Below are 25,858 nucleotides of genomic sequence, written 5' to 3' on the forward strand. Positions count from 1 at the left end.
ATTCATTTATTTGGAATAAACTGAATTTGTTCCTAATATTAAAAGATTTTTTTTTGCACAGTATATTCGAAGGATTCGAACCTTTTGACAGATGATAAGCTATATTAATTTAATATTAAATCTTTGTTTAATGAATTCTATTTCAAATTAAATGAGGAGAAACAATATTTTAAGAAACCGACATCATTTTTGCCAAACGTCAGATAATTCAGCTTTCTGTTTTATCTAAAACTGATAAAAAAATAATTATCCAATCTCTTGGAAGTTCCATGTATACTGTGTACAACGATGGTATGGCGTGATCGGCGTGATATTAGTCAAACTCAAACCTCCTTTTGCCGGCTTTGGCGGTTTTTTCCTTATTTTCATAGTGTAAATCAAATCTCTAAAGAGATTTAAATAAATTAAGTAATGAGTTCTAGTAGTAATAAACAAACAAATTTACCATGGTAATTTATCCTGGATTTAAAATTTATGAATAGGTTAAGTAACAAGCTGCTCGTTTAGGTTATTAACTTACATTAATTGTTTGTAGGGTAGAAAAATATCGACCGAAGGTTCTGACAGATCTTATTTCTCATGAAGAGATTATTCAAACAAGTAAGTATACCTATTTCATATTTTATACTTGTATATTTTATTAAAAGTAACTTTTATTTTCATCTATTAGTTAGCAGATTTATAGATGAAAATCAACTACCACATTTACTGCTGTATGGGCCACCTGGTACTGGAAAAACTAGTACAATTTTAGCATGTGCTCGTAAATTATATACACCAGCTCAATTTAATTCAATGGTTTGAATCAGTTTTTATTCCTTTAGAATTTTGACTTTCTCTTAATTATGTTAATGATTTGGTACAGGTATTAGAGATGAATGCATCTGATGATAGAGGTATAGGAATAGTAAGGGGTCAAATTTTGAGTTTCGCAAGTACAGGCACCATGTACAGATCTGGATATAAATTAATCATTCTTGATGAAGCCGATGCTATGACAAACGATGCTCAAAATGCCCTTAGAAGAAGTAGGTGTATTAATTTAGACACAGCTGTGTTTTGTAGAATTAAACAAAATATATTTTATTTTTAGTCATTGAAAAGTATACAGATAATGTTAGATTCTGTATCATATGCAATTATCTGAGTAAAATAATTCCTGCCCTTCAATCTCGCTGTACTAAATTCAGATTTGGCCCATTGGCACGAGATCAAATTTTACCAAGATTGAATTATGTCATAGAGGAAGAAAAGTGAGTATTTAAACCTTAGGAGGGATATACAAAAATAAACAACAAAATTTTATGTAGCATAAAGGTGTCTGACGATGGAAAAGAAGCCTTGATAACACTGAGCGGAGGAGACATGAGGAAAGTTATAAATGTTCTACAAAGTACTTGGCTTGCGTTTGGCTATGTCACAGAAGAAAATGTTTATACTTGTGTAGGTCATCCTTTGCCAGTTGATATTACAAATATTGCAAATTGGCTTCTGAATGAACCATATCAATCCTGCTATAGCAGTATCCTTTAAAATAAGACAAATTGCAATTATTACAATAAATCTTTCAATTAGTTTTCCTCAATCAACAAACAGAAATTAAAGAATTGAAGATGGAAAAAGGTCTGGCCTTACAGGATATACTAACAGAGCTCCATGTGTGTATAAATAAAAGTAAGTATACTCAACAAAAATAATTAAGAAAGTATATGTAAATGAAAATTGGGACGGAAATTTCCTTTTCAGTCGAATTTCCAAATGCCACTCTCATCGAACTGATAACAAAAATGGCTGAGATCGAAGTGAGAGTTGCGGCAGGCAGTAGCGAAAATGTACAATTGAATGCGCTAGTGGCGGCATTTTACAAAGCTCGCGATATTGAAACTCCAGCGTGAAAAAGATATATATAAAAAGTCTCAGCAGCATATATTTTTATACTATAATTACGTAATAAGTGATTCAAACAGAAATATAAAATTTTTATTCTCATAAAATTGATCTTTCTATGAGTAAAATCAACAAAACAAAAATTGCCATAATATTTAAACGAGGTAATCAGAATGAGTTAGTAGAGATGTAATTCAATTTAAAATTTCGAGCAATGTAGCTAACATTTTTCAAACTGAAAAATAAAGCAATTAGAATGGACGACCGATTTCATGGATATAGAGTTTTTGATTTGTTGATGGAGATATGATAGGTCGTGTCACGTCGGACTGGAATCGTTGGCAGATAAAATAAAATGTGACGTGGAGAATTCTGCTTCGTCGGTAAAGAGCAAGATGAGCTTATACACGTTTCTTCGTGTGTGAGTTGCCGTGCACGGACACCTTCGCATTTTATTCCTCACCCATATAGTCCTCACAACCCATAGCATACTCGACTGAATCAGCACGCAATTGTCCAAACGTCTGTTGCGTGGAGCTCAATCTTCAGGTATGCGATTTATTTATTTTCCCGAAAAATTCTCTCCCGACTCACACGTGAATTCTTTTCGCTTTCCTGCCCGAGTATAAACAGTGAGAAACTCGCTGAAAAGTTAAATTAATTCCTGTCACGACATTTTCTTCAACGGTCCTCCCTTTTTTTAACAATAAAAACAAAAGCACTGACTTTACTTTTTCATTTTTTCCATCATAAAGCAGGACTCCCATTTATCCCATAGAATTTATCCTCTTTAATAAATAACATGGAAAAACTCTGCAAAATTTGCATATGGCTGCGTGCATTTTTGGCATTTTATTTCTTGTTTTGTTTTTTTTCCTTTTTTTTTATTTAAAATAATTATTTGGTCTGGAACAAATAATTTATGCTACCGACACAATTTGGGGATTTATTTTTCTTTCGGCGAATCAATACCGACTAAAGAGAGCGGATTTATTTGTTCTGCTTTTGACGCGCGATCAGAAATGGTTTACATAAACATAAAAGCAAGCTGAAAAGACCGTAATGGTGTATAAATCTCAGTTTGATAAAAAGGATCGATGCACCAACAATGAGAATCAGGGGTTTTCAGAGTTTAAATCCAAATGCAAAAATGCATTCGAATGAATACTTATCAAAAGTTTATTAATTTATGGAATTCCAAATTCGGACTACCCAAGATTAGTTCTAGCTTTGTTATATGTTTAATATATATATATATATGTATACTGTCCACTTAGAGCATCAGTCCACAATTAATTTATTCAAGAGGAAAAGTAAAGATTCATTTCACAATCATGAGAAAACGTGGAATATTGATAAATAACATAATTACCGAGTCTTTCATCGCGTGGAAAACTTTGGTTGTGTCGACTGAGGGAAATGGTAACAAAAGTAAAACTATGGTCTTGGGAAGTCCGATGCTGAATAAGATTGCTAAAAAATGTATCGTTGTTGGAGAAGCGTGTCGCCCGGCCCAAATTAGTAATTAAATAACGCCACGGTTTACACTCAGAGGCGGTATTGAGCCAAAGTTTGTGTTAACAAGAACTTTTGGACTTCGTATCGATTCTGCTCTCTCTATTTCTGCCTGCAAAACTTACAGTATACGTACCTTCCACTTTCCGCTTCGAAATAACTAATTCAATTAGTATATCACTACAAGACATCCCGCCTTAACTACATCGCCGCGAGTGACTATAATCTTCGTTATAACCTTAACTTCAACATGGCAATCCTCTTACCAACTTCCCCTTTTGACCGAATATCGCTCAGCCGTAAAATGACCGTGTACCGATTACCATAAATTTTCTTTCTAAGCCTTAATCAAATTTTCATTCGAGCGAACTTACCAAATAGAGCCTCCTGCCTTGTGTGATCTAATTGCAGTCCTAATCAAAGCGCCATCTTCACTATTTTAAATTCAAACAGCACCCGTTAATCCTTTCAATCTCATAATCCGTTACGTACAGGTCACGTGGTACATTCGAATGTGATATTGCGTGAATTTCGCATTGACTCCGATCTTGTATAAACTTGGAAGCATTTATTGGGAGAGAAACGTATACGCTGTAATCATATACCAGTCAATCCGTTAAAATGCACAAGCAAACAGAAGAGAAAATATTGAAAATATCGTGTAAACCGACCGATGCACGTGTTATTTGTTATCGAAATCATATCTCGCTTTATGATATTTTAATATTAGCCACAATTATGAAAATCCACGCAAAAATACACTCTCGTGTCCCAAATAGCCTTTATTTAATTACATTTTATGATTTTACTGTGTAGATTCTGCACAATGTCATAACCTAACTTCATAAATTTCGTCTCGTGGAGATTATTACCCCATGTGTCAGTTGTGTTGCGTTAAAGTTCGGTAGATTCGAGTGTTTTTTTTCGTTGTTCCTTTTTTTGTCAATTTAGGAAGTGGATGTAATGGAAGTCGTTAAAAGTCTTTGAAAAAAGGGTAAACCAATAGGCAGAGTGAAATTCTGTGATCGCGGGTGCGGGGATTATCGGAATTTGGAGACCACCATTAAAAGATCGGATCAGAAAAAACAGATCAATCGACAATGGTCCGAGTTGGGCAGCGGGTAGAGGCGGCCACAAAGGGGATCACATCGAATTTTCCAAGCGCGTGTGTGCAGAGAGGTGAGAAGCTCACGGCCGATTAGCTATATCTCACTTTTCGACAGTTCGCGATTGAAATGCCAGTGGCGTGGGGAGTAAAAAGGGCGGGAACCTAGACGAGAAGGAGTTGAATTCGTTTGGACTTTGCTTTCTCTCTTGTTTCCATCTTCCATCCCCTCCACTCGTTCCGACCGCCCCCACCTAAGTCTACTTGGCCTGACACAAACTTGGAAAATATCAAAGTCCAAAGCCAACCAGCGTCATTCGTCTGGCTTAAACAATTTTTTGTGCATACATATCGTACCGTAAAAACTTCACCTTTCTTGGCATGGAATTATATATTTTTTCTCCCACAGAAATCCGCCAACTTTTCCTTTTCCCGAAATAGCAACCTCGGCAAATCTTAACCTTTTACTCGAGCTTCGTATATATATATGTATGAACAAAAGATCGTGTAGTAGCTGAAAAATTACTCGTTGTGAAAAAATAAATATTATTTTACATCTTGAAATGACAGTTTATTGTACATATATATATATATATATATATGTTTAGAACGATTTGGGAAGCTTTAATTTACAAGCGATTTTAGTTGGAGAGGAACTTCATGCCGAAGCACTCAGAACCAGCGGTATGGCGCCATTTACATGGATTTATCCAGCATATAATCGTCATCTGCACTCCCCTGACGAGACATCCGTGTATTAGTTGCACGTATAGGTGGGAACTTGATGTATTTCGCTGGCAACACGTTTAGCATCACTGTGGATCTATCAGGACTTGAATAAATTAGATTCTTGGGGTCAATTGATTCGTACAAACTCATTAGTAGACCGAATAGAAGTATCGGCAGCTTTCATTCACCGAAACTACCAAGCTTCGATCAAGGCGAATCGCGATATCGAAATTTATTTTACCTTTTACAGGACTTCCAGGCTAGGCGAGAATTTTTCCCGAGAAATCGGATTTTCATTCAAAAATCCAGCCGGAATTAGGAGCTTGAATGGCATCGCTGTGTTAGGTTAAACGAGTGGGTCTGAATAATCGCGGACCACTTCCACTGTGATCCGATTTATCCTTCTCTTGGATCATTTACGATTGATAATATAGTGGTAAGCGGACTCTCGGTCGAAACTCAATCTGTATCGTATATTCTACCAGAAGTTTTAGTAAATCAGTACTAATTATAAATCAGAATCGATGATCAATTAACATCGCTTAATAAAAACCCATTGAGCACCAAATGACTTAAATACATCTTTTAGGTGTCTTTTAATCAATTGGATGACTAAACAATGTCTATAAGATAACTTTTAGTCAAGTGTGCTGTTTGGGAATGTTCTCGTTTATTACTAATAAAAAATATAATTATAGCTATGACGTTTGCATCCGAATTATACGTATTTTGTATGTATCCTTTGATATTTGGTGTTTACCAATTAAATAATCAACTGCTTTAGTTGCACAGTTCGTCTGATTTATTTCAGAAGTACCCACTTGGCGCACGACTCTACACCTAGTCATCTGATTTCACTATATACATTATTAGTCGCATTTACTAACAGTAGCAACGATTTTTCCTTTGTACACCCGAGATTCTCGTCTCGTTCCGGATTTCCGTAGAACCCTCTATGGGAAGATCAGTTTCGTACGACGTGAATGGAGCTGAATAGCTAATTCCAACGGTCCGAAACTCGGTCCAGCCGGATCACTATCAATTTAAACGCTAGAAAACGTATTCTTCTTTCGTCCATTGTTACATATCAGCATTTATGCTATATTCCATAATAAGATTTCTCTCAGGTGTAAAGTGTAACCCTTGGCACAATCCAGATACAGGTACCGTTGATTGATGTAATTTTTTTTCCACCTAAGCAAAAGTTTCACGATCAATCATTCGTTCCAGCAGCGATTCCTTGGGAGACCGATTCAAGAGGCTGATAAACCAGAATTCGATGGCCGCAGTAAACGTTCTTATTTTACTCCTTTTCAGACGGGCAGTCGTGGGAAAAAAGGGGCCAGATATAAGCCAGTCGATGGAAAATCCATGCTATTTGCATCAATCTTCCAGTAACTCCTCGTTTATCCTCCACCTGTGTCCATCACGTACTTGCCCGGCGCGAGTTTCTCCGACTGCTACAAAGAGACGAACGGCCCCCGCGAAAATCAGACTCAAAGGATCGATCGAATGGAAAAAAGCTAACCTCTCTTTTCCACGCACGTAGCGCCTTCTCTCGATAATTCCGCTTGTTGCCGCTCCGTGGCGCTGCTTGTCACTTGGAGTCTTCCGATCTTACCCGTCGTCGTGAGAGCAGCGTATTCCGGCATAAAAAGCACAAATGTGCCAAGCCACACTTTGGACAGCGCCAGAATTGATAGTGTGGGAATTTCATAGACGCGCAATTACAGGCATAATCGATACTGTTGGAAATTCGTCACTTAAAATAGATTCGGGCCAATGCGGGCAAGTAGAGGTGGATTAATGCCTTAGAGGTATCGATCATTTTTGGCTTTGGGAAATTTTCGTGTTAGAACGAGACAGTCCTATGCTGATGGCAGCGGCAGGTTGACCCGGAGTTGTCTCTCCGTAGTTGAACGGCCAGTGGACGGACGGACCAGGATGGACCTCGCCAGGTGGGGGTAACAGGGCTGTAATCTGCAAACTCTGGCACCCTGACCCATCTCAAGTTTCCATCAATCATCCATTTCGCATTTTACGACTCTCGGATTAATTCCCTATTCCACTATCCGGCTTGACGGCTGTTGAACCAACGCCATATTAAAGTACCGACCAGTCTTGCTTATCATAGACGCGTTAGATTTTATCAATTATCGATTTTACCAGCTTTGCTTCAATTAACTGTTCACCGCTGGCGCAAGTTTCTAAACTATACTTGGCCGAATTAATTGAGTAATTTTCAGTAATACCGAGGCTTTCTAGGATTTAAAGAGAATGACTTTTTTCACAGGGATTTGCAGAACATAGTTACTTCGACCATGGTTGGTCGTGCAGACTTGTATTATCCAGCATACGGAGAAAATGGTGAGAGGAAGCTTTTAGAAATAATGTTTCTGTATTGTCAGGGAAAGCTGGGGCGTTAGTCTGATATTCACTGTCATTATGCTTCTCATCCGTTGTCTGGAGGAGGGTGGACCATTTCGCGGCTGGCCGTCAATGAAACTATGCACGTCCTTACAGAATATGCTCCGTGACTCGTAAGAACTGGCTTAAATTACGAAAAGCTCGACGGCTGGTTGCATACTTTCCACCGTCGACTCGTATAGATGTCTTTAACAGGGACTCGTGCTTAAAATAAATTCAAGAAAATATCGGAATAAATTCAAGGAACGAAATGAATTTCAGAATTCCATTAAATTGAGGAGAAAAAATTCCTTGAGATACCGGTAAATGGTAAATTTGAGGTTAGCTCGAATATGGCTCGTGGATGTAAAGAAACTTTCCGAGTAGTTATGATTCCAATGCAATATTTCTGAAGTAAATTACTGCTGGTCGGTGCAAGGAGCTCCACTAAAAGCTCGCAAAGCTGCTTCGTGCATTTGATCCTATCTACTGACATTCGATTCCAACTTTGGAATAATCGCACTAACTCTCCAACCATTTTTACCGGGGCCATTTTAATCGCCAGCCATTAGGTTAACCGGAATTTATGCTAATATTCAATACGAATATTTAAGCATCGTCGCTGGCGATTCGAGCACTCCCCAAAATTTTTGACAATGCATGGCCGATTAACCGGGATTTTTCCTGGATATACACGTGTCCGGCAAATTGGATTCTTCATAAAATTTTAAGTTGGAAAGAGCCAAATGTGCTTTTATATGTATTTGATTGCAGGGCAATTTAAGCAAACCGTTCGCATAGGGGTAGAACGGGAGTGGTTCCGCCGGCAAGAAACTGGGACAAGTTATGTCCCTTTTACTTTTTTTTATTACGCCACCCTCGCGTATAGCTTTCCGCTGGAACGTAAAGAGTGCTTTCGACATATCCGAAACAAAGGTCCCTAGCATCGAGACTGTATTCGATGTCTATGCTAGAAAACAACAGAAGTATATGGCTAAAGGAGTATTCCTTGGTCCTTACATAAGATATCAAAAAATATTTCGTGAAAATAAGCACAGCTCCCCGTGCTATAAACTGCGAAATATAAATAAAGTCCAGCTAATTCGGAAAAAAAAGCCAAGTCCAATCGAACCAGCAAAATCATTTTATAGCCTCGAGCCATTTTCTCGAAAGAAAAAGAAAATGAACAAATTTACGGGGAAGAGTATAAAAGGCGGATATAGCCTTTATTTTCTAACATTAGGTTATCATAACTCTGGCGAATGATCCATAATATGGTAACCCAGATGCCCATGAAGAAACGTACGGGACTGACCTCTAAGCCAGTCCTATTAACTACTAAATACTCCTCCACAACATTTACGACACTACCTCTCGTGCCATGATATCCCGGTATTATCCGAAAAATCAGTAGGGTCTGTTATATCCCAGGGCTTGTAACCCCATTATCTCATCGGCCATAACGAGCCTGTGTTGGTTTCAAGAGTTGCACGATGGTAGGTAGGCTATGATGCCAAAAAAACCTGTCGTCGATCTGTCGACAACAGTGGCCGAGGAGTCCTCGAAATCGCCTCTCGCGTGTCCCGGTGGTATCCAGGAACGCCTGAACGAGCTTCCACAATTCAGCAATTCGTGCTTTCCTTTCTGGCAATTCGGAAAATTCATTATCGAGTTTGGTTCGGCGCGGGTTCGCGAAAATTTGTTGGCGGGGTGGCCACCCTTTAAAGGAGGAGGCCGTGGTGGCGGTGGTGGGGGGAAGAGGTAGACGATGTGGGGCGAGGGAGGCGATGGGGGTTGGCTGGGGTGGCTGGAGCTCGAGGGTGCCCGCCGGTGGTGGTAGAGAGCTGGGTTTGGCCGGGTCGTGCTGCGCAGCCGAGGAGGAGGCGAGTGGAAGCCAGCAGGCGCGCACCCACCCGGCTGCGGAGCCCCCCCCACCCCCTACTCCAGCGCCCCCAGCCAGTGTCTGGCGCCCAGTTCGCTCGCTTCCCTCGATCGGACGCGTCTCCCACTGGGAACGCCGACTCCTGGTGATTCCACGAGCTCCCAAATCGCTATCGACTCCCTCCGAGACCATTTTCCGTGTCACCAAACACACTGACATAACCTCGCGCCAACCACTCGAAGCTTTCTCGCGCTGCTACGAATACGCTAAAAAGCGAACTGCACGAAAATTAACGACACCTGGTGAGCGCAATATCGTCCGCATCTTCTTGTACGTTCTCGGTTAGTGGGGTACGAGTGAGGCTCCTTCCGTAACTCGCCTATTTCGACGAGTCGAAACTTGTTCGTAACCAGCACCGGCGACACTGCGGGGTCCGTTCTCAAACGCGTTTTTCTCAGCGCAAAAACAAGAATGTATGGTACGTGATGAGTGTCTTCAATGATATTTCATTTCGGTGTGAGCGAACGGTTTTTCTTGCCTCGAATCCGACACGCCTGAAACACGTTCGGTACTGTCCGTTGCTGCTTTTATATCTATGCAAAAATTCATGATTTACTCTTGATGAAAGGTTGTTCCACGATTCATAACCACCGGCCAATGATCCTAGCCGTTTGGGAAAAACTCAGCGACAAGTTCAAGCGAGAGTCGGAATGAGTGGGATGATTGGTCAAGTGGCTGGCTCATCACGTGATTTGTCAAATTAACCAATCAGACTAATTTTACGTTAAACATTAACGGACTAATTGAATGATAGCCTATCGGGTCTCGAGATGCCAGATTAACCAATCGCTTATAACCTCTTATTTTCGACCGCAGAAATTTCTGTATCGCAGAATGCGTTTGACCGGTGATGCGTGGGGTTCCCCTTGGTAAATCGAAGGAGTTTCTTGCTCACGTTTTGTGTGCTGTCGACGAATTAGATGATTATTGAGCGTAAAGTGAGGATCGTGCATCCTTCGGTTCGTGAAATCCAGTCTCATCCAGTGCTGTGCCCGGGAAGTTGCAGGGGTGAACTCGAAATGTGGCGGTGAAGCGGAGACGAGACAGAAACGACGGAAATTGCACACACAAATCCTAACCTAAACACGGAGATTGGACGCAGTAGCCTTCAGTGCCTAAGCGAGTCGTTCAACGTGGCGGATCCTTGGACATGTAAGTATTACGTCAATATTAATAATAGGTCAGTTTGATCTGCAGACTATACCTTAACTATATTAAATTTTCAGATATATTCCAGTAACATTGCTAAATTATTACAAAGGAACAGATATATTTTAGCTATATTTTTGATACATTATACCAAATGCTCTACTGTCAGGGCAATTAAGTTAATTTAGTTTGAAAGAGAAAAAAAATGAAATAAACGGATTTATTTAGACTAAACTTTACCTAATAACATGTTTGACTACAAATTGACTGAATACGTATTTCAAGGGTATTTCAAGGGTAATTTTGGTTACTTCTGTCCTCGCCAATCATCGTTATTGTATTATCGGAAACTGGCAAACCAACTTGAGATATTTGTTGAGCTTTTATTTACATTTGTGTCATCGATTAAATTATCGGACAAAAACCCGTAAAAAAACTACATGAAGTTGGTATGGGAAAGCATTGCGAAAATATAGTATTAAATTTAAAAAAATAATTTTCTATGGTACTAATCTTGAATGGCATTTTACAAGCACACGAATATCAAAGAGAATTCTTAAGGAACTATGTCTAGATTATTTTCATAGAATAAACTTGCAAGGTGTTGGTATTCCCATGCAGAATTCCGCGAGGCCGTCGATGAATGTTTTGGTTGCTGGGGAAACCATACTCGGGCGAGAAAATGGGTGGGCATTATATACATATATATTGTATACTATCGGAAGTCCTTAAAAACAGAACGATTGATGCAAGCCACGAGAAGCAAGTGGAAGATTTATAACATGAGACCCGAGGGACTCACGGGATTTGCATTAACATATTTGTAAGATCAATAAACTAACCAGCTTTGCAATATCCGTGATGCCTTGACATATCGTTCCGTGGAACGTTCGATTTTCCAACGGTGCGATTGAAAATAAAACCTCGACTAGTGCATTTCTCGTTGCGAGCCCCGTCGTTTGCGATTTTTGCTAAGGTTTGCTCGAGGGAGGGCTTCACAGTGGAACTGTACATGGAAGTAGTTTGAAGTAGACGTGCTCGACATAAGGTTCCGTGGTGAGTGTCAAGTGTAAACGTAACTTTAGGCAGGAGACATATTATACTACGTCTCTGGCCGACAGTTCTCTCTCCCCGAGTGTAAACAGGCTTGACTATCGCGACCAGGCCATTCCCCCGTAACTTCCCATTTCGAGTTCGGTCTCCGACAGCAGCTCTCGTTATCTAGCCACGACCCATACACGTTAACAGCTTTACAAGTGGGACGTAAGTCAATATTTGTCTCACTCGCGACTGCCGATACTAAACAACGATTAGCTCCCTCCAATTTTTACCACCAAGATAGTTTTTAGATTTATATTTACCTCTTCATTCCCCTCCCCCTCCACTTTCTAGGAGTCTGCACTGTAGCACGGAATCGCGCAAGTATTACCCATTCGTGGTGCACCGTAAAACCTCAATTACACTTGACATTTATGGCAAGACTTTGCATGCTGGGATTTCTGAGAACGCTTACCTTGAGTTATATAATAACGGGATTCTGAGAATCTCACGGAGCTCGCGTAAACTAAACAGGACTTGGGTTTTCTCGGAGAAAAGGGGGGAAATAAACTGTTTTGGTAAAGACAGTCGAGGTTGGGGCCATAGAGGGCAGCACCGGAGGTAAAAATGATCCATCCAAATGCTTCTCTCTCTCGGTGGTTGAATTAATAATCCGACGTTTGGGAGATTAGTTTTACAACTGTTTTACATATCAATGGCAAAGGGACGTTTCTCAATAGAAATCGTTCGAACACATTAATCCGGGACGATTCCCTTACCGTGGAATAGGAGAAGTTCAAAATGCAATGAAATAGTTATACCCACCATGGACTTATATAGTTGTGCCAACTATTGGATTTCTCTCTATAGCCAGTGTTATATACGTGCGTCAGTTGATTTGCATAAGAAGGAAGCCTGACACTTTATTTCAAATTTCAAACCATCGGGCGAGTGACCCTGCCTCCAACCCATTCCCTCAGCAGCCACGACTCGCTCGCTGCAAGATGGAGGATGGGGAATTTACAAAAGTCTATTGTGCCGCAAATGAGCTTAACGAATCCACCCTATAAATACTCGCTGGGAAGAGTAAATCAGAGATTATTCTGGTTGAGAGTGATCGGTGGCGGTGAACTTTGATGGAAGGAGCTTGAACGCCGTCAAGCTGCTAACCTATGAGTATCGGCGGCGCCATCTTGGAAGAGCATCAAAAGCGGAAGTTGACTTATTTGAAGGAAGAGAGAAGTTTCCCAACGATAAAGACGACATATTGGCTGAGAATGACGGTTTTTGATGGCTCGTACGTTTTGCTTTTGTGAAGTTTCGCGAGGAGGCTGAAGTGAGCAGTGGTTTGGATGACTTGGCATCGTGGAGCTATTAGCGCTCGTCAGCCGGCAGCGTTACCACTCTGACGCGGCATAATTCTTGTTTATAGCAGGCAACAAAGATCGATCGGACCACGGAGCACGCGAATAAACACTCGACGACGGCTCCGAAATAATCCGGTTAGTTAGCTCGCGCGAATGAACACGGTGTAATCGGCTGCTGCCTCTTCGCCATGAAACTACCTTCGAGCATGTAATTGGGACTACACAGACCACGTACCTCTCCCGTGTATAGTCGTCATTCTTCCAGTCGAGCCTACGATCTTCCTTCCAGCGGTCTTGCCCGTCTCCAGCAAAAACACATTATTTCGATCACTCGAGATGGATGAAATTTACATATTTGCTTCTTTTTCAGCCAACTGTTTCTCCATCAGCTCCTTTCAATTCTTATACGTGAAGCGAGTTTAAAAATAAGCTCCTGACTTCCAATTTATCTAGTTTTAGGGTGGAGGCTCGATGCTTAAAAATTGATAGACAGAAGGGCTGCGGCAGGAAACGAGTCACGTCGAGCCGGAAGAGCATTCGTAACCGAGGAAGCTGCGAAGTTAAGGAGCCTGCTGGACCGGATGTTACTACTGGACGCCATCCAAACTGGGTGTAAACGCTACAAGATGCCAGACACCTGGTTTCGTAAATTACGTTGGTCCATCTGTAATTTTGGCTACTCCCTGTCATCCTGGATCAACATTACGCGATAAAACTGCCTCCTGAAATTACCTAGATAAATTTATACCCCGACTTATGCGAGTTATGACAAAATTCCACAAATAACTTCGTGTCTACCTTGCGGCAAACGTTCTTTTTTTCTCGAAGAGATTTTAAGGTTATATCTTTTTTTTCTTCACTCTACTTTTCTCCATTGAATATTTTATATTTATTTTACATATATATATATATATATGTGCTAGACTTTGTATCGACTTTTATTTGATCTTTTTTTTTGCCAGAATGGAGGAGGAATTTGCTGGATGTTTAAGAAGAAATACAGAGGAAAAGTGTTGTTTCTAGGTTATGATAAGCTGGGGGCTCTTTCCCTGCCTTTTGACCTATAGCTTCTTGTGTGACGAGCTTTAACGGTGGAAACTGCATAAGCTTTGTAACTTCGTCAGCAAGTTGCAGCAACCGCACACGCATACTTGAAGACAAACTCTCAAGTGCTATCATGGGCGAATCTGGGAGAGGGCATTAAAAACGCATTCGGGCTACTCATTTCAAGAAATTCCTAACTGACGAGGAGAAGCCAGGAAACTTGAGCGATTAGGCACGCTATGGATAACCGCCTGTCGATGATTTAATGCTCGGTGACATTTATAGAACTGCCTCCACTTTGTTATGTCAAATAAATCATTAAAACTGTATTTAACTTCTTTATCATCATCGAGAAATTTGAAAACTCGAACAACTGGCATATTGAAAACTGAATAATTCCCGGAATAAATTACGAATAAGTGGGAAATTGATCAGCAGGATTTTCCGGATGATTTTTTGTGTACGAGCAAAGTGCATAAACGTGCGAACGTCGAGTTTTCAAGGGTTGTGTCGCAATTGATCTTTGGAAATCGATGGATTTTTCCAGATTTAATGAACGCTACGGATGAACACGGTGAATAAACGATGAATTGTGACGAATGAGTTGTCCGAGGATAAATGATAGGACATTACAGGAGTATTCCAGTGGATCAGGTCGATTTTGTATTCGCAAGTTTTTCCTAATGGTCGACACCGGCGAGTTTGCGGCGACTCCTTAATTAAGGCTCGGATTAACGCGTGGTCCGCGGTACAGTTTTACCCTGGTTATCTCCAAGTGTCACGTTTCCAATGCCATTTATCTTCCCCTGGAAGGACTCGCATTTGAAACGTTCGATAGTCCATGTTCATTTGGAGCCCATCCAAGATTTATGGCGCAATTACTAATAACACTTTCTTAGAAATTTATCAAGTAGAAAAACACGAATTATACCCGACAAACTCTTCACTCGCAAAGTGAAAACGACCAGACCTTAAATTAAAATGTTTCGACCCATCCACGCTACAGGAATTCGATTAAAAATTGCGTGAATCGATGGATGACTCAAATTCATACTTGAATTTTGCAAATAACAATGATGCAAAACCGAACGATGAAATCGTACGAATTGTTTCCATGAATGGACCTTGTGAATAATTTGAAGAATAAAAGGACGATGTAGCTTCGCAAATTGTTTTGGCGAATGAAATTTTTGCGTCCGATGATTAATACGATTGGGGCACGTATCTGAATTAGTTCAGATTGTGTTTTAATGAACTGGGCGTTGACAAAGAATTCAGATGGAAGCTGCCGAGTAATCCGAGCAATAATTAATCAATATTTAACGACTCCATTCGCCATTCCATAAACAGCTCGGCGTTACAGAATGGGAAGTTTGATATTCATCAATATCCCTCGGCAGGTTTTCATCGATCCTCCGATATAGGTACACATCGTGATAAAAATCTAATTCGGTTCATTCACGTTAGTCGAAGCGTGATGAAAATCAAAACACTGAAAAGCTAGGCGTCAAATAACCCGAATACTTCAGGGAAACCTGTGTCTCCCTTAATTCCAATAAACCTCAAGAATATTTTCCAGCCTCTAATATCCACTGGCTTGAAATAAAAATTCCAAGAAAAATATTCGACTACATCGCTATGTATACATTCCTTTGCTCAAAAATATTCCGAAGAATCAACAATTTACAAAAAGTTTATTTAATCGCTCTTCGATTTCCCCTTTGATTCCAATTTTTAAAGGCAATTTTGCATATAATTAAAAATTGAGATGCTGCACACGCTGCAAGTGAAAAATCAGGGGGAAAGGTTGATACTCTTAGGGCATGGTAGAATAAAATTCCTTCAAGATGAAAGCTGGATAATTTTTGCTGATTAACGGGATGTTTGTCAGAGACGCCCGCTTCTTCAGCCATCACGTTCCGGGGGTGCCTAGTATCGATTGATTTAATACTTGATACTTCCGCTCTGCAATTATGTGGGATGTTTGCTCGTGACTTCAGCCCCGATGCTTCTTCCATTCCAACCTTCCTTCCTCCCTATCCACCTCTCCTTAGCCACTCCCACCACGTTTCCTTCAGGAATCGTGTTAAACACAGCAAGTTTTCCCGTGACACGAAATCCCGACGAATTTTCGGTTTCGTGCTGCGACACGACAAATTATTCATTTTAAGCTCGTTAAACTCCGCATTACCCAAGACTGCATTCTCGTCAGAAAGCAACGCCGGTAATTCGATCGAAAATACTTTAACGAGCAATCCCACCAGTGAATCTCTCCAATGAATCTTATCAGAGTCCTCCGATCTAATTATCAGTGGCCAATTTCTGCAATTCGTTCTCTTCTATTTTCTTCTCGCTGATATCCTTGTTTTTCATTTTTTTTAGGTTAGGTTTCTCAAGCCTCGCTCTCCCCTTCTTTACCGTTATATATATATATATGTGTGTGTGTGTAGGAACCAGCATCTGTACAAATTTATCGTCCATTTCTTATTCAAGGCTTCCCCTAGGATTTTGAGAAAAAACTCGATGAAAATTATTAACCTAGTTTTTGCACGGAAAAAGAGTTATAAATAATTTCTTGGTGAGAATAAACGACGTGTTAAAGGGGGTGGGAAGAGGAAATCGTGATAAAGTGTGAGTGACCTAGATATATATATCGAGAGGTAAGTGGTAATTCATGAGTTATTTATGGGTAAGGATTTTTAAAAATTTAGGGAAAAAGGAAGAGGGGGGGGGGTGCGTTAACGAAAGTAACCCTTGCAACGTAGCTATGAATTGGGGGATGAAACAGATTGGCCGATCGTATTCTTAATTAAGGGAGTCGATCGAACCGGGCTGGCTCGTTGGCAGATCCATCGGAATTATGTTCGGTTTCGAATTTAAGCAACTCTGACGGCTGGATGGTAAGCTCAGCAACAGCGGGGAACCAGCTCATTCGGGCCAATTGACGCGTAATCACTGATAAGCGTGCACTGTACTATCATTACTCGGCTTGATCGTAAGGAATAATTACAGGGGATCTAACACACGGATTTGCCGCTAATTAAAAATTCAATTGATTTCGATGAATCACTTCCATTGGTAAATTCTAATAGTTATATATATATATAATTCCACAGTATTCTAGTATCTGCTTAAAAGCTGTGCTTCCAGGATTAATCGAGCAATTATATAAACAGCAAAGATTATTTTATATCGATACCGCGAAGTATATTTGACATTTCACTTGTAAGTACGAAATACCGACTGGAGTAATTTCGTGGAATAATAATTTCAACGAAAGTGTGTCAGAGGTTGATTGAAAAATATTTGGCGAGAGGAAAAAAGCAAAGTGGTAGAGCGAATATGGGAGGTTGAGGTAGGATGGAGAGGTTATAAATATTGGTTAGAAGCGAGGTTGAAATCAATATAAACACCATAAAGCGAGCTATCAAACGCAATCTCGCGTTTCTAATTTCAACGACTTCCAGGTCAGGGGCTTAACTCTGTTTTTATCGTGGCGCAGCCACGTTGGAGGCGCTGGATATGCTAGTGTCGAGGCGCCGGCACCGAGAAAGAAGTTGCTGCAACGAATTCACCGAGCAGAAAGGACCAGATCGATCTTCTGGCCGTTTACAACACTCCTGACCCCCCCCCCCCCCCCGCACCTTCTGCAACCATCCATTTTAGGCCAAAAAGACGGCTCGATTCTGTCGCATGAAAAATTAATTTCCTAACCTCATTTTCCATATTCTACATTCAGATTTTCTTCTCTCGAATATTAATTTTCGAATCGGAATGAGATAAAGATAATTTTTGAATTTTTACTCGTCAAAAGTAAAATTTGTTTCGTTATGCGACCCTTTTAATGATCGAATTCAACACACCTTCGAGCATCCATAAATTTTCTATGGTTAATTTGTCGGATTACGATATTACAAATTCAGTTTTCACTTAAGAAGACTAAAAGTAAAATTTTTTATATTTCATTGGAAATTTCTCCTTTTTCCCTATTTTTTCAGCCTTGATAGACGACGCCCAAAGCGAATCTCCCTCCTCTCCGTCACTCTCGATCCTCTCTCTCACTTTTTTTTCAAGCATTAGATAATGCACTCAGCGGAAATACACTTTTATATTTATGTACATATAAACTCGGCTGAAATTAGCATTTCAAAGTTTTACTGCACTTACCTAAATAACTCTCGCCTCTTTCCTGCTGGATCCCCCTCCCCCTTCTCTCTCTTTCACTCTCTCACACTCACTCTGATTCCCTCCCCCACTCCAAACGTGCCCCCACTTTTCGGCTCAGGAAAAATTACCATGCTCAATTTCAGTAATTGATCGTGTAAGAGGTTATCCCGAACGTACTGCAGGATAGGCGATGGGAGAAAAAATTAGTGCTCTTTGGATGGAGGGGCAAGGGGATAAAGAATTAATTGAATTTGCCAAAGGTCCAACGGTATGAACGACCAAATCATAATTCCATTCGCTAACTTATACCTTTTAATCATCTCGAGGTAAAACCGTAAACGACGAGATCGATTAAAATGAAACAGTCACCGTATTATGCGCTCGTTCAATTTGCTAATTAAACACACTTCCTTAATTAATCATTCTGACTTGCTTGAACTACATCATTATACGAGGTGCGTTGAATCATTAACTTCTACCACTCGCTGGAAGAGATTTGTATCCAACGACCAGCTTTCTTATTTTTCTCTAACGAGAATAGTTAACGATAAGGATTCCGAGGACCATTCAAAAATATTAGTATAATTTGAAAGGCCTACTTCCCAAGTTTAATTACTCCTGGAGAATTCAGAAATTGCATTCCTCACCTTTAGGGTTGGCTGAATGTTTAATTGGCAGCTGTGCACTATTACTTGTCGTATTTCAAATATGCAAATGTCCTGGACCATCGATCTTCTTTCCTATAAAAGAGAAAAAGAAATAAGAAATTCACCGTTTGAATTTTTTCATACACCATACAGAAATCTTCTAAACCATGCACGACCTGTTTCATACGGCGAGGTTTCCGTTTCTGTGGAAAAAAAAACGAAAATAACACATGATAGTTATTCGACTCTTCTTTTATTTGCTCGGTCCTTGATCAAACATAACCTATATATAAGCGTGTACCACAAAATTTTGAAATGGAAATCGTTGTTATTCCCCCCACCCCCCCCCCCCCTGTACACCGTACACCTATCGTTGTTTTTTTTACATCACTGTTTGTTTGCCTCGGCAAAACCTAACTTGCTCTAACAACGTGTTGCGGGTTATTCCAATCGATGGCTATTGAGTGACGCACCTAACCTATTTCGTCGAGATGTAAAAAGTTGTTAGTAGTTATTACGGATGCTTATGAAACTCTCCCTCCCTCTCTGAAATTTTACATTATAACTCCTCCATCGAATAATTTTATAGAGCGACGTTTCCCAATCGTTGCTTATTTATTTGTTCCGTTTGCAGGAAGTATAAGGAAAATTGGCAGGGAAATGGAGGGAAAAAGAAGTAGGAAGATCGCAATTCGTTTAGCTCGTTTGCTCGTTTACACTTTGAATTTGTACACTTTCATCGGTCGCTGTAGTACTTATTATGTAAACGAGCTGTAGCATCCAGCCGCATGGAAACCGGAAGTAGATAGCATTCATTTCCAGCTTCCGGCGTTTAAGCCGGCCCCGCGATGTGCCACTGGTGATTACGAAAAAATTCATTCCGCTGGATTAGCTCGGAGTCTCTGTGTGCACAAGCTCAGTCCTCTAACCCACTGGGAGACGTTCGGATAAATCGGCAAATTCCTTTCTACTTAACCTTGCCTTCCATTTTGTTTTCCTCCCCCCCCCCCTGTTCTTTCTCTGGAAAATTCTTCTCCAACTCGTATAGCGGACTTTATTAAACTCTTTCGGGTCTAATACCTAAAACCACCCTTTTTTAATTAATCTATATATATATATATATATACAACCATTATTATTATACTTGCCCCTACCCACACATTAATACATCCACTCACATTCCAGACGAGAAACGTATTTAATAATAGTCACCCGTTCCATCAGTATTTTATATGGATAAATATTTATTGAAAATATACTGGCTCCAGGAAATTGCTATTTAATCATATTTCACAAATTGACCGGATACGAATATTTCCCAGATATTATGATCCTTCAAAAAGACGTGATTACATTTAAAAGCGACGCATTATAATTAGCATGACCTAATTTCTCCAGTTATGATAAATTGGATTTCAATGTTATCCGCGCAAGCGCCATGATACACATAGAGGTGCTGATAAGTCAGTGTGTTAATCGAGTTATTCAAAGTTTATAAACAGAAACTCGAATTGGAAAGTTCATAACAATTATATGCCGGGCACCATTCGTGTCCACCGAGATTTGAACGTTGAGGGCCCGAATTTCCACGTTTTCTTTGGCGATTTAATTGAAATCCCCAGCGAGGAAAAATTGTTTAAACTTTTGCAAGCTACTATCTGATTTTGCTGATTCTAAATGATACACGCGAGTATCGAGCCAAGGACCCGTTATTTTGTACAGCTGAATCAACCGTGAGAGAGATAATTATTTTTATTCCATCGTACCTAATCTCACTTTTCTAACCTACAAACGAAATGTCTGCGAAAAAGAATAAATGAAATTGTTATTGAAAATAATGAGTATCGTCGTTAGAAGAAAAGTTTACCTCTGTTTTTCGCAGGAAAACCTGAAACTGATTTATTTCTCGGTTATGGCGAGTGAATTTTCCGATGAATAATTATTAAGTGAGGTTGGGATATTCCCGATTCGACATGGAGTCCACTCACGTTGCAGGGCGTGATGTCGAAGTTGGTAAAACTCTGTTGGAAATATATTCTCTATTAAATTACAGGCACGAGGCGTAAATCTTCAGCGACCGCTAAGAACTTTTGCAGTTTTTAACTTGGCCCTTCTGCCTCGTGTAAAAGTATCCTTGGAAAAATATTATATCTTTCGCTTATCGCTATCCTTGTCTTCCCTTCCCGTGACAAACTTTGCGACCACTGCTTATTAATTTCTTCCCGATCGCTATCGAACTTTCGTAAAATTCACTTGAATATATTCACTCGGTTCTTTCATAATTTTCTTTTTTTCTCCACTGCCCACCCCATTATCCGTTTTCTCTCCCTCTATTTTTAAACATCTGCCCTTAAATTATTCATCCCGTTTGCTCCATTTAATTACACTCGTTCAAGTTGCTCCTTTAATTTATTCGTTCGACACACCTTTATTATTATATATACATGCTCAAATCGCCCGTCTAATTAATAGATTACAGTCGCTCTTTCGTTTGCTCCAATTAATTATTCAGCGAATTGAATAGATTGATCAACCTCGCGCTTTTATCTCTATTTTACCAATAGCTTCTAAAGAAATAACAAAAGAAACAATGGACTTTTCTACATCTATGTGGAAACATTATTTTTAAATCTGTTTTAAAGCATCTCGTGGAATATTATCAATTAGTAAATATCTCGAATTAATTAACTAATTGCCAACAAATGTCCATGACTTTGTTCGAACAAATTCAAATCCTTAAATCGTAAATGAATGAGATATTTCTGCCCGTCGAAAAAACTTTTATTCAGCGTTTCAACATTTTACAAGGATTCGATAATTTTAATTTGTTTTTCAAACTGACTTGCTTCAACACTTTGGCCATTGTTTCAACTTCATCCTTTATAAATATAAATACAATTCATTAATATCGAAGAATGACAACAATACGTCGAATGGTTTGAATGTGTAGATATTATACAAATTGAATAGAGTGTAAACTATTGGACAGATATAAATTTCAGTATGGATGTTAATTAATTTCAGATATTAATTAGCCAATCGATAAAACGATACAATATACGTTGACAATATCTATATGATGAATTTTATTCGGTAGATTTAATTAGAGTGGATATTTCCCCATAGATTAAGGAAGGCGGTGGGGATAGACCAGTGAATATTGTTGCTAGAATAATAAATCTTATGATAAAAGTCCAGAATATAGAAGAGTCGATCGACCGATGAATATTCCAGTGAGAACAGGAAATATATGCGCGACTCTCGCCGTAATAATTGATTTGCCGGCGAATGTAAATCATACGACAAGCTTTTCCTACCTTAATTAAAATATTATCATTCCCTTTAAAGGCATGAGAAGTCGGCCACGAATAAGTTTCCCGCTAATTGTGCCTCGATCGCCAGGGATAATTCCCCTTGGTAATTGCCCCAAGGATCTTTTCATCTTTCCCGGACCCCTCCCACCACAAAGCCAGGCCCGTCGGAATATTGCATAAGAAATTACGAATTTTTCTAAGAAAATTTCACTTCAATCTCCCTCTTTTAATAAATCCCATTTAGCCATTCGCTTTATTAACTCGTTTTTCCCCAAATCCCATAATTGATTTCAATTTATTTCCTACTATATTCTTTCTCTTCCTCGAATTTGTCCCATTTATTGCTCCATTGACAAGGTGAAAAAAACAGTGTCGCCAGTCAGTTACCCTTGATCGCTGTCTGTTTACGGAGCTGCCAACTCGACATTCGTAAGCTAAAAGATTGATCTCTCCCAAGAAGGGACGGAGTGATGTCTTAAAGAAATGTAAACAATACAGAATAGCATTCCAGGAATCGTCCAATCGACTCGACTATTTTCCGGAAGCCGTCGATGCTCGTTTGAATAGCCCAACACTGGTTGACTCGAGAAAATATAAAAGCTATACTCGATACTGAACAAATTATTAATCAGTTTTCAAACGTTGCAAATTTATTCGCTTTATTGCCTCGGTTTAATCTCTGTTTATATACGAATGTAATTCTTCTTGAATTTATCGTTGGCTTATTAAGAGCGGCTGTGTTGTTAGGCAGAGGTGGATGGACTCGCGCGCGCGTGTGGAATGGAGAATAGGGGTGAGGGAGGGGGAATGGGTTCTATGAATATCGAGATACGTGGTGGGGAGAGAGGCTGCAAGTCTGGCACTTGCGGGTCGCAATTAGCGAAACAAACAATAGTTTTGCGTGCTCGTTGTCCGTGCGCGAGTTTATTCGTTCGCCAGCGAGAGCAGGAGGGGTGCGCAAGCTCGAATTATGACGTGGATAAGCACGTATTCCCATTCGTATGCAAGCTCCCCCTACTCCCTCTCCTCTCGTCCCTTTTACCAGTTTCCCCTCTCTCGGTAAGCCCGGCAGATTTCAAGCCGCGCGCCAAAAATTTACGGCACGCGCGAAATTGGATCACGTTTGGCCCAAAAGGAACTAAAGATATCGCTCCTCGACCCCTATCCTACCCCTTTCATCCCCCCTCCCCACTCCACCCCCCATCTAACAAAATGATAAGTTCCACCAGCCGAAACTACGGCGGAACTAATTTACCGGATCAGCCAGCAATTTTTCCCGAATTAAAAACTTTTCCCTCTCCTCTCCTATCTGTCCCACCCCCACCCCCCTTCACCCTCACCATATTCTTCGCTCTTTCCTCATTTTCTCTCTTTCGATGGAAAACTACTTTTGATATCACGATTTTGCGCCAGCTGTAATTTTCCCCCTCGCTCACTATCCATCATAATTTCATGCTCCATATTTTCGAGGATCGCCATTCGTAACCTTGAGAATTTTATGCGTGAGTCACACGTAATCCCCTCGTTAGGAATCGCGCCGGCCCTGATAAGAATCCCGGCGTGCATTTTTATTGCTGACATAACCTCGAAAAAAGAGATAAAGGGTAAAAAATAAATAACGCTCGGTCCCGTTAATTAAGAACTACTTTAATTATTTTTAACGCGTGTTATTTTATCACGGGGTGCAGATTAGATTTACGAAAAGAAAATTACATTGTAATTTCGCATTTAATCCGGCTAATCCGAAATTTTCACCGAACTCGAGAAGAAGCCCGGACGGGTCTCCTTCCGCTTCCGGTATCCAGCGAAGCGAGAAACTCGACGGTTTTAAGATAGCGTGATATTGAAAGACATATATATATATATATATAATATCCGTACTTTCGTGGCATTTATTGCAAACGTCAAGTTGTATTTTCCTAATGAATAAAATTTAATTCCAATTGAAACGTTTTATACGGTATATTCGAATTGAAGTGGTATTTTATGATTTACACGTTTACCAAAAGCTGTATTACATTTTAGGCTTAAGATTACTACTCACAGAGGGAAATCTGCAAAATAATCGGGCATTGGTAGAAAGACGCGAAGTAGAAGATTAATTGGAGCAACGCGGGAAAATCCGGAAGCGGGCTAAGTAACCGGATTAAGGGTGGAAAATGGCTTTCTTCTTGCAATTAGTAAACGCGAGAGCGAATGGAAGACACTGGGAGAGCCGACGATTTCTCATTAATTTGTTAATGAAATTTCCCTCTCCCCTTTCATCTCCCATAATTGACCCCCTTTACACTCCCCCCTCCAACGACCTGATTGAAGCTCGCGGAAGAAAAAAGCGTAAGAAATAATGATAATAATAATAATAGCATGACATTAATAAAAGAATACGAATGCACAGCGCGAGTAAGCATGTTGCAATTTTTTTCACACAAAGAGCACTCTTCGACGGTAGATGGTCTAAAAATTTGCCATTTAATTGCAACAGATCCGTTACCCGTCGAGTTATGACTAAATTCGTTTTCCTCGTGTTATCCATTTTCGCGATTAAAAATAAATATTCATTTTCTTTTTTTCGTCGGCAGTAAAAAGCTGTACTAAAATAATAATGCTTAGAGTCGCGATGGATTTCTCGGTAATAGAATTGGCTCTGGTCGTATAATTATAGCGACAAATGTGGGATGTTGCTGATAAATATTTTTATTTTCACTCGTAAGTAAACCAATCGATTGGTTTAGCTGGTGCGGCCGCAACTTCGTAGGAATTCCTGGTGTTGGGAAAACGTCAGGTGGAGTGGAACTCGCGAAAAACAAGATGGCGCGCGGGTGGAATTTGGAAAGTCGAGGGGACACGTGTTTATGCTCGTGCTATAACGCGTCCAATTAATTAGGGTGAAAAAAAGGGGGCGGCAGTACCGAAACATTAAGTGCCAGAGCCGTGCGAAGTTAGCCAATTAAATTATACGCGGTAAGAACGTCTAATTAAATAATTCCAAAGTTCCCATGCGAAAATTGCCAATCTCCATAAAGTGCTCGCTTTATTTTCTCGCATTTTCTTCGTCGGCTCTGCCGCGCCACCTCAGCGTTATGCGCATTTCTTTTTTCTTTATCAACGAATCAAATTACGTCCCGGCATTCGAATAAAAGTCGATATTTTTTTATCCTCGCAATACTTTTTTCACGCCCCCTTTTCTTTTGTCTCAGGGGCTCCGCTGCGTGCGATTATGGTTCAATTTCAATCTAGGTTAGGTTGCTCGCGGAAACCGTTGAGTGCCTCTTGACCGACGAATATTTTTGATAATGGTATGGAAGTTTTAACGTGGAAGGAAAATAAATTGAATGCGGCGCATGAGACGATTTTTGCTATTAACTTTTATTCAACGTGAATTTTTTTATTTACAATTGACTGTATCGTTGACTATGCTTTCCCGAAAATTCCGAGGAATCGATCCAGTCAAATTTCACATGATGGATTTCCCACTTATGCGGGAATTGATTGTTTCCGGTAAGTGTCGCGGAGTTTTAATTAAAGCAATTATGAGAACAGGGACAATT

General features: G+C 40.0%; 2 protein-coding genes across 4 annotated transcripts in view; both read left to right on the plus strand.

The window, feature by feature from the left end:
• Nucleotides 1-304: 304 nt before the first annotated feature.
• On the plus strand, nt 305-2,591 carry RfC3 (replication factor C subunit RfC3). The gene is made up of 8 exons (XM_066738817.1): nt 305-449; nt 536-600; nt 671-798; nt 866-1,028; nt 1,094-1,253; nt 1,311-1,522; nt 1,597-1,674; nt 1,747-2,591. Exons 1-8 carry the CDS (start codon nt 412-414, stop codon nt 1,893-1,895), a joined length of 993 nt encoding a protein of 330 aa, XP_066594914.1. The 5' UTR covers nt 305-411; the 3' UTR covers nt 1,896-2,591.
• A 7,045-nt stretch (nt 2,592-9,636) lies between these two features.
• The window catches only part of LOC136780555 (uncharacterized), a 35,216-nt gene continuing 18,994 nt past the window's right edge, over nt 9,637-25,858 (plus strand). Inside the window, exons 1-2 of one of the 3 annotated variants that reach the window (XM_066739002.1) lie at nt 9,637-10,092; nt 10,401-10,736. The gene's annotated coding sequence lies outside the window, so the exon portion shown is untranslated. The remainder of the gene's footprint in view (nt 10,093-10,400; nt 10,737-25,858) is intronic. The other 2 variants (XM_066739003.1, XM_066739004.1) reach the window with 2 other exon arrangements.

The sequence above is a fragment of the Prorops nasuta genome, unplaced genomic scaffold (assembly GCF_024137725.1).
Source record: "Prorops nasuta isolate Cenicafe-Biocafe unplaced genomic scaffold, Cenicafe_Pnas_1.2 PNAS00019, whole genome shotgun sequence".
Classification (NCBI taxonomy): domain Eukaryota; kingdom Metazoa; phylum Arthropoda; class Insecta; order Hymenoptera; family Bethylidae; genus Prorops; species Prorops nasuta.

What these genes read in the sequence shown, in the direction of transcription:
- RfC3 (XM_066738817.1), top strand. Translation starts at nt 412, where the DNA reads ATGAGTTCTAGTAGTAATAAACAAACAAATTTACCATG. An exon ending in ATATCAATCCTGCTATAGCA is followed by an intron (nt 1,523 to 1,596) that starts GTATCCTTTAAA and finishes ATCAACAAACAG; the next exon opens with AAATTAAAGAATTGAAGATG. An exon ending in CCATGTGTGTATAAATAAAA is followed by an intron (nt 1,675 to 1,746) that starts GTAAGTATACTC and finishes TTTCCTTTTCAG; the next exon opens with TCGAATTTCCAAATGCCACT.